Source organism: Octopus bimaculoides, chromosome 11 (assembly GCF_046866305.1).
Source record: "Octopus bimaculoides isolate indiv1 chromosome 11, ASM4686630v1, whole genome shotgun sequence".
Lineage (NCBI taxonomy): Eukaryota > Metazoa > Mollusca > Cephalopoda > Octopoda > Octopodidae > Octopus > Octopus bimaculoides.
The window spans coordinates 69325416-69340069 of NC_142938.1; the positions used below are offsets into that span (position 1 = coordinate 69325416).

Genomic DNA, 14654 nt, shown 5'->3' on the forward strand with positions numbered 1-14654 from the left:
TATTTGACCCCTTTGATTACTATTCTATTCTGATGGACCTCCATAGCCAGTCGATGTTTAAAAACTACTTTTATAGATACTTCTCTCAAAATTAGTTTTGTTTTTCACACATTAGAGAAAGAACTGTTTCTTGTAATAAATACATCCAAAGTAACATTTTCTCATAGACCCTTACAATACTGCTGTGGATCCACAATTTACTATTTTGCCTGCACTAACCCTCAAAAGTCTTACATAGATCCCCAGGTGTCATATGGACTCCAGTTGAAAAACCACTGAATTAAACCAAAACTGGACTTAATCAATCAAATACTCGCGAACCCAATTACAGAACTGTAATCTTAGAAATCTATGGTATTAGCCTTTACTATCTGTACTAATTATAATACATATAAATCATCATCATCATCATCATCGTTTAACGTCCGCTTTCCATGCTAGCATGGGTTGGACGATTTGACTGAGGACTGGTGAAACCGGATGGCTACACCAGGCTCCAGTCTGATTTGGCAGAGTTTCTACAGCTGGATGCCCTTCCTAACGCCAACCACTCAGAATGAATGAACAGAAGCAGATTCATGGTAGCTTTTGGGGTAAGTTGCTGGTCTAGTGATTACATAGTCACAAGTTGAATGCAAAGTACCTTACTGTGGTTGTGTAAGATTGTTGTTGGCACTCCGTCGCTTATGACGTCGAGGGTTCCAGTTGATCCAATCAATGGAACAGCCTGCTCATGAAATTAACGTGCTAGTGGCTGAACACTCCACAAACACGTGTACCATTAACGTAGTTCTCAGGGATATTCAGTGTGACACAGTGTGACAAGGCTGACCCTTTGAAATACAGGTACAACAGAAACAGGAAGTAAGAGTGAAAGAAAGTTGTGGTGAAAGAATACAGCAGGGTTCGTCACCATCCCCTGCCGGAGCCTCGTGGAACTTTAGGTGTTTTCGCTCAATAAACACTCACAACGCCCGGTCTGGGAATCGAAACCGTGATCCTATGACCACGAGTCTGCTGCCCTAACCACTGGGCCATTGCGCCTTCACGGTTGTGTAAGTTAACCTAGGTTAAAATGTATAAAATCCATTCTAACTACATGGTTGAATGGCTGTTAGAAACAGAAAAGGTATCCATATGTAAAATAAACAGTTACTTAGATAAAATTCAAATTTTCAAAATAAAATTTCACTGATGCCAACATGGCAAAAATACAAGCAAGAACAAGTAAAAATGTAAATAAACCCAAATCATCCTTACAGGAATGTATTCTTCAAGCCTTCCATCTGGGAAGGCACCAAACAATTTGGGGCCAAGACACTTTTCTGAAAGAATAGCAAATATTACAGAGTTTCTCACAACAAAGCCAGCACTTGTCTTCGCAATGTGTCCATATACTCGTAGTAGTACTTTACGTGGTTCATCTGGCCTCAATACTGGAATTTCATTTGGAAGAGAACAAATATACAGATAATTGGTCAGTCCACCACTGCAAAAAATATATAGAAATACAAGGAATTATTAAACATACATTTGCTATATAAACACTTTGACAGGATATAAAATAAACACAGCAGGGAGCCGTTTAATCAATATTTGCCAGGCATATCTGCACTTACCAGTTGCATCACATTACTTATCTTCATAAACAGCCCACGTGTATTGTAGTTTGATGACAAACATGTATTGATATCCCAACCCACAAAAAAAAAAAGAAAAAAAAACTGGTACCTTCAGCAAGTGTCTTCTACTATAGCCCCAGCATGACCACAGTCTGAAGACAAACAAGTAAAAGACACACACACATATGACAGGCTTCGACTCAGTTTCTATCGGTCAAATTCACTCACAAGACATTGGTTGGCCTGGGGCTATAGTAGAAGACACTTGCCCAAGGTGCTGTGCAGTAGGAGTGAACCTGAAATCCTGTGGATGCAAAATGAGCTTCTTAACTACACAGCCATGCCTGGACCTATGTCGTTTGATCAAATGAGCAGCCTGTACATTGACTTGAACAAGCAAATGACTGAGTATTCCACAGACACATGTACTCTTAACACAATCTTCAAGCAAAATGAGAGTAATGCATTCTGTGACAAGATTGGACTTGAATTACAGATACAATTTATTTGGTAGTTTTCCTCACAATACTTGGGTCAACCCAAGGTTACGCAGACACACACACATAGACAGAAACAGTGGCAATGTAAAACTTAACATTAAATAGGTCATCAACCTCATAACTGTCTAATTACATACAGAAGATCCCCAAATATAGTAACACCAGTCTTTAATTATTTCCTTTTCCTATTTTATGGTTGAGTGATTGGCAACAGGAAAAATAATTATATGGGAAATAAAAAAAAAAAAGGTGTCAAACAAGAAAAAGAAATGATGTAGTTTTAGGGTTGGAAAAATAATTTGATTTGAAAAAATTCCGAGTTTAGTTACAAAAGCTAATCTTTCTAAGTATTTCTTCTAATGAAAGAACTTTATCATAACTTTGAAAAATAAAAAAAGTATGAAAAAAACGAATTATTTATGGGATGACCCAATATTTTCTTGTGTATAGGTCACATTATTCAATACTTAATTTATCATCATCATCATCGTTTATCGTCCGCTTTCCATGCTAGCATGAGTTGGACGATTTGACTGAGGACTGGTGAAACCAGATGGCTACACCAGGCTCCAATCTGATTTGGCAGAGTTTCTACAGCTGGATGCCCTTCCTAACGCCAACCACTCAGAGAGTGTAGTGGGTGCTTTTACGTGTCACCAGCACGAAAACGGCCACGCTCGAAATGGTGTCTTTTATGTGCCACCCGCACAAGCCAGTCCAGGGGCACTGGCAACGATCTCGCTCGAAAGTCCTTACACATGCTGCGGGCACAAGTGCCAGAAATTATAAATGAAAAATAAAGTGGGGCATAATTTATAGATGGGGCAAAGCTAAAACTATGAAGGGTATAAAGTTTGTATCAAAATTTAACACTAAATTAGGGATGCAACTTATACACAAGTAAATACAGTAAATGAAAAATGAGAAAATTGAACACAAATAGTAACTATACAATCAAATTATTACAATGAAGAAGTCTTTTAAAGTCTATGAACACCCAAATGCACATATTACATATGTGGCAGTTGGTGTAGATATAGTGTCATCATCATCATCATCTATTGTACACTTTGTAGCATGTTGATGACACTACATAAAAGTCTTCTCAATTAAGCTCAAATTCTCCGACCAGATGAATTCAGTGCTACTGTGTTCTGGCCTTCTCATAGCATTTTCTCAGCAGTGATATTGGGGTGATTTGCCACTGTCTGCCCCAACTGGATGGCCATCGGCCCACAAGGAACTAATCTGCCTTTCGACAAGTCTTGTTTTTAATCCTGCTGGGTGTCCAGACACCCTCCTCACAAGGGTGCTTTTTTACATGCTACTGGCACAGGGCTCACAACTACAATTTCCATTTGATTTGATTTTGATATTGCTGTTGATGTACTTGACTCAACAGGTCTCCTCAAGCACGGCATGTCGCCCTACGATCCAAGGTACTTTTAAGTGGGCTGGTCATGCGACACTGGTGTAGGTTACAGTTGTGGACTCACTTTATTTGCTGGGTCTTCTCAGTCACAGCATACCTCCAGAGGTCTCGGTCTTTTGTCATTGCCTCTGTGAGGCCCAACGTTCGAAGGTCATACTTCACCACCTCATATCATGTCTTCCAGGGTCTCCCTCTACCCTAGATTGCTTCCACTGTTTGGGAGTGGCACTTCTTCGCACAGCTCTCCTCATCCATAAATGAATTTATGAAATTTCAAAAAGTATGCATAGAATATATCAGCAATGTTGTGGAAGAACAGAAACTTCTTATGTTTTTATATAACCTATATAAAATTTAAATTGTACAGAATCCATTAATTCACACTGTTAGGAATTAGCCATGAAAACAATACCTGTTCTTTACATATGTTTCCAGGTTGAGAAGGTCAGCTAAGTTTTGACAGATGAAATTTTCAGATGAGCCTGTAATCTATGAGAATTTTTTAACCACATGGCCATTAATGTTTGCCACTATCATTTTACTGTTAACTTGTACGAATTTGTTTTGCAGCTTAGATTAAAATTTGCTGACTCATTCTTCAACTTTTTCTCTTCTTTAGGTAAGTTAGTTAAACTGTTCCACATTTCCAACACAGAGCTGTTAGCCGTAGAAAAACATATATATATTTCGTTTGCTTCATTATTGATTTTAATGCTGTATTCTATCCACTGACAAATGCGTACAGTTAGAATGTATGTCACATGCATATTAATTATTACCAGTTACATTGTCTAGCAAAAATAGATAACATACAGAATTCAGAACCTAAAGAAAGCATTGTTTCTAAGTTTCAAATGTGTCTGGTGAGTTCACAATCTCACAAAAACGTTTTTTCTATACCTTCCATAGTTGTTTGATCTTTCTAATAATGGAAGATTCAATCTTTGAACCTTAAATCACAAAATTAAACAAATTCAAGTCAGCTTATCTTTCCACCCAGTGAATTCCCATATACTTACCTTCTTCAGATTTAGTTCTTAGTAACTAACTTTAGTTATAGTTTACTGTTCATTTTTTGGCGAAGGACACAACACAAAGCCACTGATGCGATCATCATCAACATCAAACATCATTTAACATCTGTTTTCCATGCTGGCATGGGTTGGACAGCTTGACAGGAGATGGTAAGGCTAAGGGCTGCACCAGGTTCTGTAGTTTGTTTTGACTTGGTTTCTACAGCTGGATGCCTTCCTAACACCAACCACTTTACAGAGTGTACTGGGTGCTTTTTACATGCCACTGGCACCATTGCATTTTATGTGGCACCATCACCAGTGCTTTTTACGTGGCACCATCACCAGTGCTTTTTACGTGGCACCATCACCAGTGCTTTTTACGTGGCACCATCACCAGTGCTTTTTACGTGACATCAGCCCCAGTGCGTTTTTTTTCTTTTAAAGCTAAATATATACAGGGTGGTATCAAAGTAGGTATACAGTTATGAAAAGAGAAAACACGTACAATACTCATTTATTAAGTATTATTATAGTTATGATAAATGTCTAATGATGGGAAATATTAGCTTGCTTGGAAACACATGAATGTTGGCAACACATGAATGTTGGCAACACATGAATGTTGGAAACACATGAATGTTGGAAACACATGAATGTTGGAAACACATGAATGTTGGCAACAAGAAGAGTACCCAATCACAAAAAAAAAAAAAAAAAAAAAAAAAAAAATCAGCGTCATCAAATTCTGTGGGACTCATGCAAGCATGGAAAAGTGGACATTAAATGATGATGATGATGATAATGATATCAAAGATAGTACAGTTGTACTGTGTGAGGAAACTGTCAAACTCAGTTAATCCTCTTTGTTTCAAACCTGGCATATATTTGATAATATGAATCAAGATCTCTGTTGACTGGACAATGGAGAGAGAGGGGAGGAAGGGGAAGAAAGAGAGCAATATGATATTAGATAAAACCAACTTTAGCATATTATGTCACTAATCTTTTTATCATTGTTGTCTACAAGAATCTTCAATCCTTCACAAATACAGAGTCAAACAAAATATATATCTTGAATGTCATTTTACAACTCTCAGAGCTAAACACATGACACTGTACAGAATAGACACTTAGAAACTTGACACATTTGGAGTACAAGATCTGTGGGTTAACTCCAAATCTTTGGTTACCTCAGAATCACTTTAACATGAGTACTTACACAGACAGGAACTAAAACTGAGTAGATAGAATTGCTAATGTCTGGGTGGTTGGCGTTAGGAAGGGCATCCAGCTGTAGAAACTCTGCCAAATTAGATTGGAGCCTGGTGTTGCCATCCAGTTTCACCATTCCGCAGTCAAATCGTCCAACCCATGCTAGCATGGAAAGCGGACATTAAACGATGATGATGATGATGATGATGATTAAGTGAAGAACCAGCTTGTGGTAATTAAGGATAAGGTTACCATAATCATCATTGTTTTGACATCCATTTTTCTATGCTCACATGGGTTAGACAGAATTTGAGAAGGTGGAATTTCTACAGCCAGATGTCCTTCCTGTTGTCAACCCTCACCTGTTCTCAAATAGGGCAATATTTTTTCCACAACCTGACATGGTTTCACAGAAGATTAGAAATGAAGGTCACTGCTTGCATGATAATGACATGTGCATACAGTTATCACATGAGTTGAAGGCAAGGAAACAGTAACACACAAGCACACACACAAAGGGCTCCTTTCAGTTTTCGCTTACAAAATTCATTCACAAGGCTTTGGTCAGTGGTCAGTTCAGGGCTATAGTAAAAGGCACTTACCCAAGGATCCACTCAATGAGACTGAACACAACACTATGTGGTTTGGAAAAGAATTGAAATTTAGGTCAGTTGAAGTCAAGTAACAAACCTTGTGAAGTTATCGGTTAACCACAATTACATGACAAATATTATAGTTGTGTCATCAAGTGTATGAATATGCATGAAAGTGTGAATGCATACATACATTCAATTTAGTTTCTGCAAAGCCTGGTCTATCAAAAATATATTTTCATAGGTCATAACTTACACATCAGTGGTTCCTTTCATAATCAGACATCATCTATACACCGAGTCCATAAGCAGAGACCTTGCTGATAATATTCTTCAATGGGGACAAGACAATCTTATCTCCTTCAACAGGAAAAATACACAATCACTTCACATGTCATGGAAGAACATTTGTACTAAACCCTCTCTAAATCATAGAAAATGCATGGCTCAGTTGTAAGGTATCTGAACTCTTAGTTACTGGAATGAGACAACAGGGCATTGCTGTTTGGATGCTGATGATTTGGCATGGCTGATTGGACATTCAACTTCTTTTGGTGACATTACATTTGTGCTGGACACACACACAAACACATATGTGCATCCACACTCAGAAATATACAAACAGAGCGAAAGAGAAAGGTGCAGATACATTACGCATACACTGAAACATAAACTGTTATATGGACTGTTAGATATGTAATTCGTCTGACGTTCCGTGTGTCATGCGGTTCGTCTGAGTTCATTGTTTCATTGTTGTTGTCTTGTGGGACTGTCGTAGTAAAATGTCATTGATATATATATGGCGGACATGACTTTTGTTTATTCATAACGAACATTGGGTGAGTGCATTCTTTGTATGTAATTGAACAATAAATGTAATAATTAAATTGTATAACTCGTTATGTTATCTCTGCGAGTCAGTCCGAGGGAAACATAACAGAGTTTATTGGCGTCGCCGATAGGACCGATAGGATACATGCTTACTTTACCGTAAAATTATTCATCGTAATAACAATGGCTGAAAAACAGACAGTAGAACTTATTAAATTGTTTAGGGAACAAATGGACAAGCAAATGCAACAACATCAGAGAGATATGGACGCTCTGTTAAAACTGTTTGGTGCTCGACAAGTTGAAGGCGATTCTAGTGGCTATTTTTCAGCTGCTTCAACAACAGTGTCGATTCCACCATTTACTGCATTTGATTCAGCGACAGAACTATGGCCTGATTACTGGTCAAGATTCCGTACGTTTGTGGCTGCTAATGCTGTACCTGAAAAACGCATGGCACAAGTGTTCCTGACCAATCAGACTGCTACTGTTTACAAACAACTTGCTAATCTGGCTACCCAACAAAATCCGCCTAAAGATATCAACAACTTGATAATGGACGAAATCGTTGACTTCATGAAGGAACAGTTCGACCCTAAACTTTTCATTGTGAGAGAGCGTTTCAAGTTTTGGAGTGATATGCAGCGGAAGCCAGGCGAAACTCTCCAGGAGCTGGCAGCACGTATACGCCAGGATGCAGCTACCTGTGATTTTCCAGCGATCACCAACCCACAGGATGAAGCTCTGAGACAGAGATTCATATGTTCGGTTAACAATGAAGCGGTTCTGAAGGCGCTTTTTAAGATAAAAGACTCAGAACTAGATTTTGCCTGTGCTGTCCAGGTTGCCATTGAGACTGAAGACGCAGCAAAGGTTGCAAAAGAAACTGTATACGGTTCCAAAACCAAGCAGGTGTACAAGGTCCAGCAGAACAGGAATAAGAGTCCTCAAAAGAAACATCAGCAGTCTTATTCCACAAACCAGGAGAAATGCTACCGATGTGGAAAGGCCCACAAAGCAACAGACTGTCCTTTCAGGGAAACCAAATGTCATTTTTGTGACAAAAAGGGTCATTTGCAAGCGGTGTGTAGGAAAAAACAACATCAGCAACGCAATGGCCATTCACAAACTCCCGTGAAAAGAATCACAAAAGCTGAGCTAGTCAAGGCGATCCTAGGTGAAGTTTCCCGAGACACTCACAGTTTAATTGTGCCAGTAACAATCCAGAACAGACTGTTCACAATGGAATTGGACACTGCTACTACAGGCAATTTTGTTTCCTTGTCAGTCTGGAAACAACTTGGAAGACCAAAGCTGCAAGATGTCAAGCATCGCTATGAATCTGCCAGCAAGCACAACCTGCCTGTTCTAGGAACTTTCATGGGCCAAACCAAGGATCCAACAACTGGTAAGCAGGATCTTATACCTTACATAGTCACCAAGATCTCTGATCTTAATTTGCTGGGTCGGAATGCTATCCAGACTCTGGGAATTTCCGTAGACACTGCTCTAGGTTTGAAAAGCATAGACAGCCAAGCTAAGAGGGAAGGTGCAGAAGGGATGTATCCAAAGACCTCAAGCGAGCCCTATGTTTCCCTGCAGCAAGATTGTAACAACATGTGTGATGAATTTCCAGATCTTTTCAAGCAAGAATTGGGATGTCTCAAGAACTTTGAACTGGAAGTGAAGTTCAAATCGGACGCAACACCAGTCTTTCACAAGGCACGTCCGGTCCCATTTGCTCTTCGTGATGACCTGGCCAAAGGTTACGAAGAAGGCATCGCCAAGGGAATCTGGAAGCCTGTTCAATTCAATGAATCCGGAACGCCAGTGGTACCGATTCGTAAAGCACACGCTTCAAGCAACCTGAAGCCCAAACTACGGATTTGTGGTGACGACTCTGTGGGAATTAATGACCAACTTGCTGATCACCGTCATCCAATGCCACTCCCTGCTGAACTGATGCAGAAACTCGGAGGTGGATTCAGATATACAAAGATAGACCTTGCTGATGCCTATAATCAGATCAAGCTGGCTCCAGAAAGTCAACGCAGACTCGCACTCAGCACTCACCGTGGAGTACTCCTGCAACAACGACTCCCTTTCGGAATCAAGTCAGCACCTGGTTACTTTCAGGAGATCATGGAAAACCTGACCCATGATCTACCTGGAGTGGCCGTCTTCCAGGATGACATGCTCGTCAGTGGGAAAGATGCAAACAGTCACTTAAACAACCTAAAGTGTCTGCTCACACGTCTAAGCGACAATGGACTCAGATGTCGCCGTGAAAAGTGCCAGTTTGCACTACCCAGTGTAGAATACCTTGGACACATTTTGTCGACTGAAGGGATCACTAAGGGATCCAAAGTCGAAGCAGTCTTAAAGATGCCACGTCCAACGAACGAATCAAGCTTGAAATCTTTCCTAGGTTCAGTTCAGTTCTATCGAAAGTTTATCCCAAACTTAGCCAGTATAGCAGAGCCACTCTATTGCCTTACGAAAAAGTCAACTATTTGGAAGGGGGGAGATGAGGAACAGTCAGCTTTTGATCACTTGAAAAATGTACTTTCATCAAGTCAAGTTCTGATACACTTCGATCCAAACAAAACTTTGGGACTGGCTTGTGACGCATCAAACGTTGGTATTGGAGCAGTCCTGTTTCACCGCTATCCTGATGGAAGCGAGCGCCCAATATCCAATATGTCCAAGACTCTCACTTCTGCACAGCGTAACTACAGTCAAATTCAAAAGGAAGCCCTAGCTATCATATTTGGCTTGCAGAAGTTTTACCAATATTTGTACGGTCGTAAATTCGTACTCGTGACTGACCACAAGCCACTGACATCACTATTCAGTCCGAGGAAAGGGACGCCACTTCTCGCTGCTAACAGACTAGCACGATGGGCCCTGTGGCTGAACCAGTTTGACTACACCATTGAATATCGGAAATCAGCAGATCATGGCAATGCTGATGCCCTCAGTCGCTTGCCATTCGGTGATGATAACGACTTTGACAGAAAGGAAAATGGTGAAGACATAGACATGGTGTGTGCCATCAAAGCTCTTAGTATTCAAGTCCAACCTGTGGATGCTAACGTCCTCCGTCAAGAGTCAGGGAAAGATCCAGTGATATCTACAGTGATGCGCTACGTCCGTGAAGGCTGGCCACCAAAGAACATGGAGATCAATGACGAAGTCAACAAGTTCCGTAAGTTATCAAACTCACTTAGTATCTGTCATGGATGCCTTATACATGGATCTAGAGTTGTGATTCCACATAACTTGCAGCCAAAGATCCTCAATCTTCTTCATCTCGGACACTTTGGCATGGAACGCATGAAACAGCTAGCAAGAACTGCTGTATATTGGCCTGGTATCGATGCTGCTATAGAGATAGCCAGTCGACGATGTGATTCATGTAACGAACATCAAAGGCAGCCATCTAAGCCTCCAGTTCACCCATGGATGTTACCAGAAAAGCCGTGGAGCCGCTTACATCTGGACCATGCAATAAATTTTATGGGTAGAGATTGGCTGGTGATCACAGATGCTTATTCCAAGTACCCATGCATTCATCCCACTTCCTCCACGTCCTCCAAAGCCACTTTGAATCTGCTTGAGGAAGACTTTGCACACTTCAGATTTCCTCACACACTGGTCACCGATAATGCACCAACTTTTACGTCTGAGGAGTTCCAGAGCTGGTGCAAAGAACGCGGGATCACACACCTGACAGGGGCACCTTACCACCCAGCTACCAACGGAGCAGCGGAACGTTTGGTGCAGACCTTCAAACAAGCTCTGAGGAAGTCTTCTCTTCCGCCAACACGAGCACTTCAAGAATTCTTGATGCAGTACCGGAGAACACCGACATCCTGTGGATTCTCTCCAAGTGAACTTTTGAATCACCGGCAGATACGAACAAGGATTGATTCTCTGCTGCCATCGCCAGTACACATTGCTCAAGGCAAAGAGAGAGAGAGATTTATACATAGGATCACATTATCCATTGTGTCATCATCATCGTTTAACATCCGCTTTCCATGCTGGCATGGGTTGGACAGTTTGACTGAGGGCTGGCAAGCCAGAAGGCTGAACCAGGTTCCAATCTAATTTGGCAGAGTTTCTACAGCTGGATGCCCTTCCTAATGCCAACCACTCCGAGAGTGTAGTGAGTGCTTTTACGTGCCACTGGCATGAGGTCCAGTCAGGCAGTACTGACACTGGCGACGCTCAAATGGTGCTTTTTACATGCCACTTGTACAGGAGCCAATCCGGTGTTTAAAGGTAATTAGGATCAGATCTGAGTAAGATATGGCAGCTATTTTTTAGCAGCCATATCTTTAACATTCTCCATTTGCAGGAATATGTGTAAGTGTTATAAGTTTAACAGCTAAGTCAACACAAGCCCATTTACACTTTATGAATAGATTAAAGTATTAAATTTGTTAAATCATGTTCTGCATGAGGTCCATTTTACTAACACATGATGTGTCAAAGAGAGAATGTTGACCTTATCATGTGTGAATTTTAGATAAATAGAAATACTACACATGAATGAAATTCTTTTATTAATATATATAGAAATTCTTTAGAATAGTTAACCTTTTAACATTCAGATTATTCTACTCTTTCATTCACATTTTTAATTAATCATGTATTATCTCAAAGCTTTGAAATTTTGATGATGTGATAGTATATTTTTAGAATGGCATTGAAGGGTAGGTGTGATGGGCTGGATTTGACTGGTTAGAACATAAAGCAAGTGGCATAGGCAGGCCGGATATGGTTGGTTTAAATGTGAAAGGGTAAAACAATAACTTTCTGTAGGAAGCTGGTTAACAAAGCAATATTATTTAAACAAATGACAACACTCAAAAGATAAGATATGTATAGCATTAAAATATCACTGTTGCATATTCATCAAACATGCATCAAAAATACGTTATTAGTGTTTAATAAAACAGTTGAACTGCACACGCACACACACAGGAATACGTATGTGTCTATAGGTATGGGTGTATGGTTAAGAAGTTCACTTTGCAACCATGCCGTTTAAGGTACGTTGGGCAAGTGTTTTCTACTATAGCCATGGGCCAACCAATGCCTTGTGAGTGAATTTGTAACTGTGCGGAAGCCTGCCATGTATGTGTGTGTGTATTTGTCCCCCCACTACCACTTAGCAACTGATGTTAGTTTGTTTACTTCCCCTTAACTTAGCATTTTGTCAAAAGAGACTGATAGGATAAGTACCACACTTAACAATAAGTGCTGGGGTCAGTTTGTTTAACAAAACACTTCAAGGGGGTGCCCCAGTATGGACACAGTTCAATGAGTTAAGTGAGTAAAAGATGAAAGATGTACATGTATGAGACTGGCAGATATACTTACATACATGATGATGATGGCTGCCCCCTCGTTATCGAGTATGGCCATTGCACGAAGCTTAACTTAACAGTGCTGTGATCGAATGTGACTTTTTAGCCCAGCCAAAGATCTACAATGTCTTGCACAGAGTTGGCATCCCAAACCTTTACTGGCAATAGCTGGCTGTTGTTGTAATTGGGTTCCATGTACCTTTGCGTGTCGTTTAAGTCCTCCTGCTGAATCACACTCCCTTCCACATGCCCGACAGACATGATTAGTATGGTGTGTAGCATCATCACCAGCGGCTTGGTAGTCAATCATTGGTCTTGCTTTATGACTACGAAGATGACTCATACATACATACATACACACATATACCCTAATATAAATATGTATGCATTTATATATAACATGCATATACTTATAACGTAGCAGTTGAAGATAACTACTGCTCTGTAATTTGAAATCATCATCTTCATTTAACATCCATTTTCCATGTTGGCATGCGTTTGACAAGGGCTGGCCAGCTGAAGAACTGCCCAGGCTCCATGCCTGTTTTGGCAGCATGGTTTCTACAGCTGAGTTTCATCTGAGATTGGTTTTGTCAACATGAAACTTCCGGATATAAGATTAGTAGTCATTTTACACAGCATTATTGTGTGCTTAAGGTGCTCACTCTGAAGTCACATGGATTCAGGTTCAATTTCCATCGTGTTGTACCTTGAGCAAATGCCTGGTTGTAGACATCATCAAGGTTCTATGTCATCATCTAAGAACATCATCAAGGTTCTTAATTTTGTCAAAATAATCATTTGTATGCTAATGTCTGTGAGTACATCTATTGTGCATGTGTCCTTACTTGTACCTCTCTTTATCTGCTATTCTTTCTTACAATTATTTTTTAAAAAATTTATAATGTAATAGTGTTTGCTAGATCTCAAATTAAGGATTAATATCATATTCTATATATGTAAGTGTTTGTATGTGTGTGTGCTTTGTATGTTAAGCTGTTTCAGATGTGAACAGCAGGAAGAGATCTGATTGGATGAGAAGATTGAGATAAACAGTTTTGCTTCAAAAAACTACTGTACTGATGCGACTCCCCACTCAGTTTTGGTTCTGCACATGCTCTGTACAAATCAAAGAGTTGATCAGACAGACAAACCATTCTGCTAATATTAATCATTAACTATTTGTGTGTGTGTGTCCTCTGTATTTAATCATTTAAATTCTTCTTTTTGGTCGGCCCGAGGCTAGAGTAGAAGATACTTGCCCAAGGTGCCATGATTATTTGAGGCTTATTCATTTTGAGATTTACAGGAAAACTATTTATTTAATCAGAAACAACAAACGCAGATGTGCAGCAATTTTATCACCACAGGAACAATAAAGTTGACAGCTGTTTTGTTCTGCATTCAATTTAGTTTGTTGTTTGATTGAACAAATCAAAACTTAACGGAAAAAGTCAACAGGTTTCACACCAAGTCCTAAAGGTATTTTTGCACCAACAACACTAGTAGAAGGTTCAGTTTCATGATCAATGACAGTGTTCAACCATTCTTCAGATATTTTATCCAAATTACTTGATGGAAAAATAGATGGATCAAAGCCAGACATATCACTTGTGTGCACAGAAAAAAATGGATATATCACTCTGGTTGTCATTTCCAAAGCCTTTTCTGCCATTAATTCATTGATTAAATCATAGAATAAGTTGTAACTATAGAATGATTAGAGGTTGGTGGCAACTAACTCCTTCATTTTGTCACTGCTGATCTCAGTTGGTTGGCCACAGGGAGGTGCATCTTGAACCAAAAAACTCCTCAATAGAAATCTTGAAAATCACATCTGGCACACACTTTCCATAACAGCACCCTCTCCATTAAACAGCACATATCTTCCTGCAAGTTTCTAACACTTTCTTTCCTTTTTTTAAAATAAAATGTTTTGTTTTGATTCTCCATTTTCAGGGTGATTCTAGGTACTCAAGATACAATCTGCCTCTTTTGCAAGTTCATACCAAACTACAGTGAAGTATCAAGTATCTAATGAGTGCAAATGTGCAAGGGACAGACTGAAGT

General features: G+C 39.8%; 1 protein-coding gene across 1 annotated transcript in view; it reads right to left on the minus strand.

Moving 5' to 3' along the window:
- The window catches only part of LOC106869288 (choline/ethanolamine kinase), a 59884-nt gene that overhangs the window by 18849 nt on the left and 26381 nt on the right, over positions 1–14654 (minus strand). Inside the window, exon 2 of the mRNA XM_052971914.2 lies at positions 1261–1489. Within this exon, the coding sequence (XP_052827874.2) occupies positions 1261–1489 (229 nt within the window). The remainder of the gene's footprint in view (positions 1–1260; positions 1490–14654) is intronic.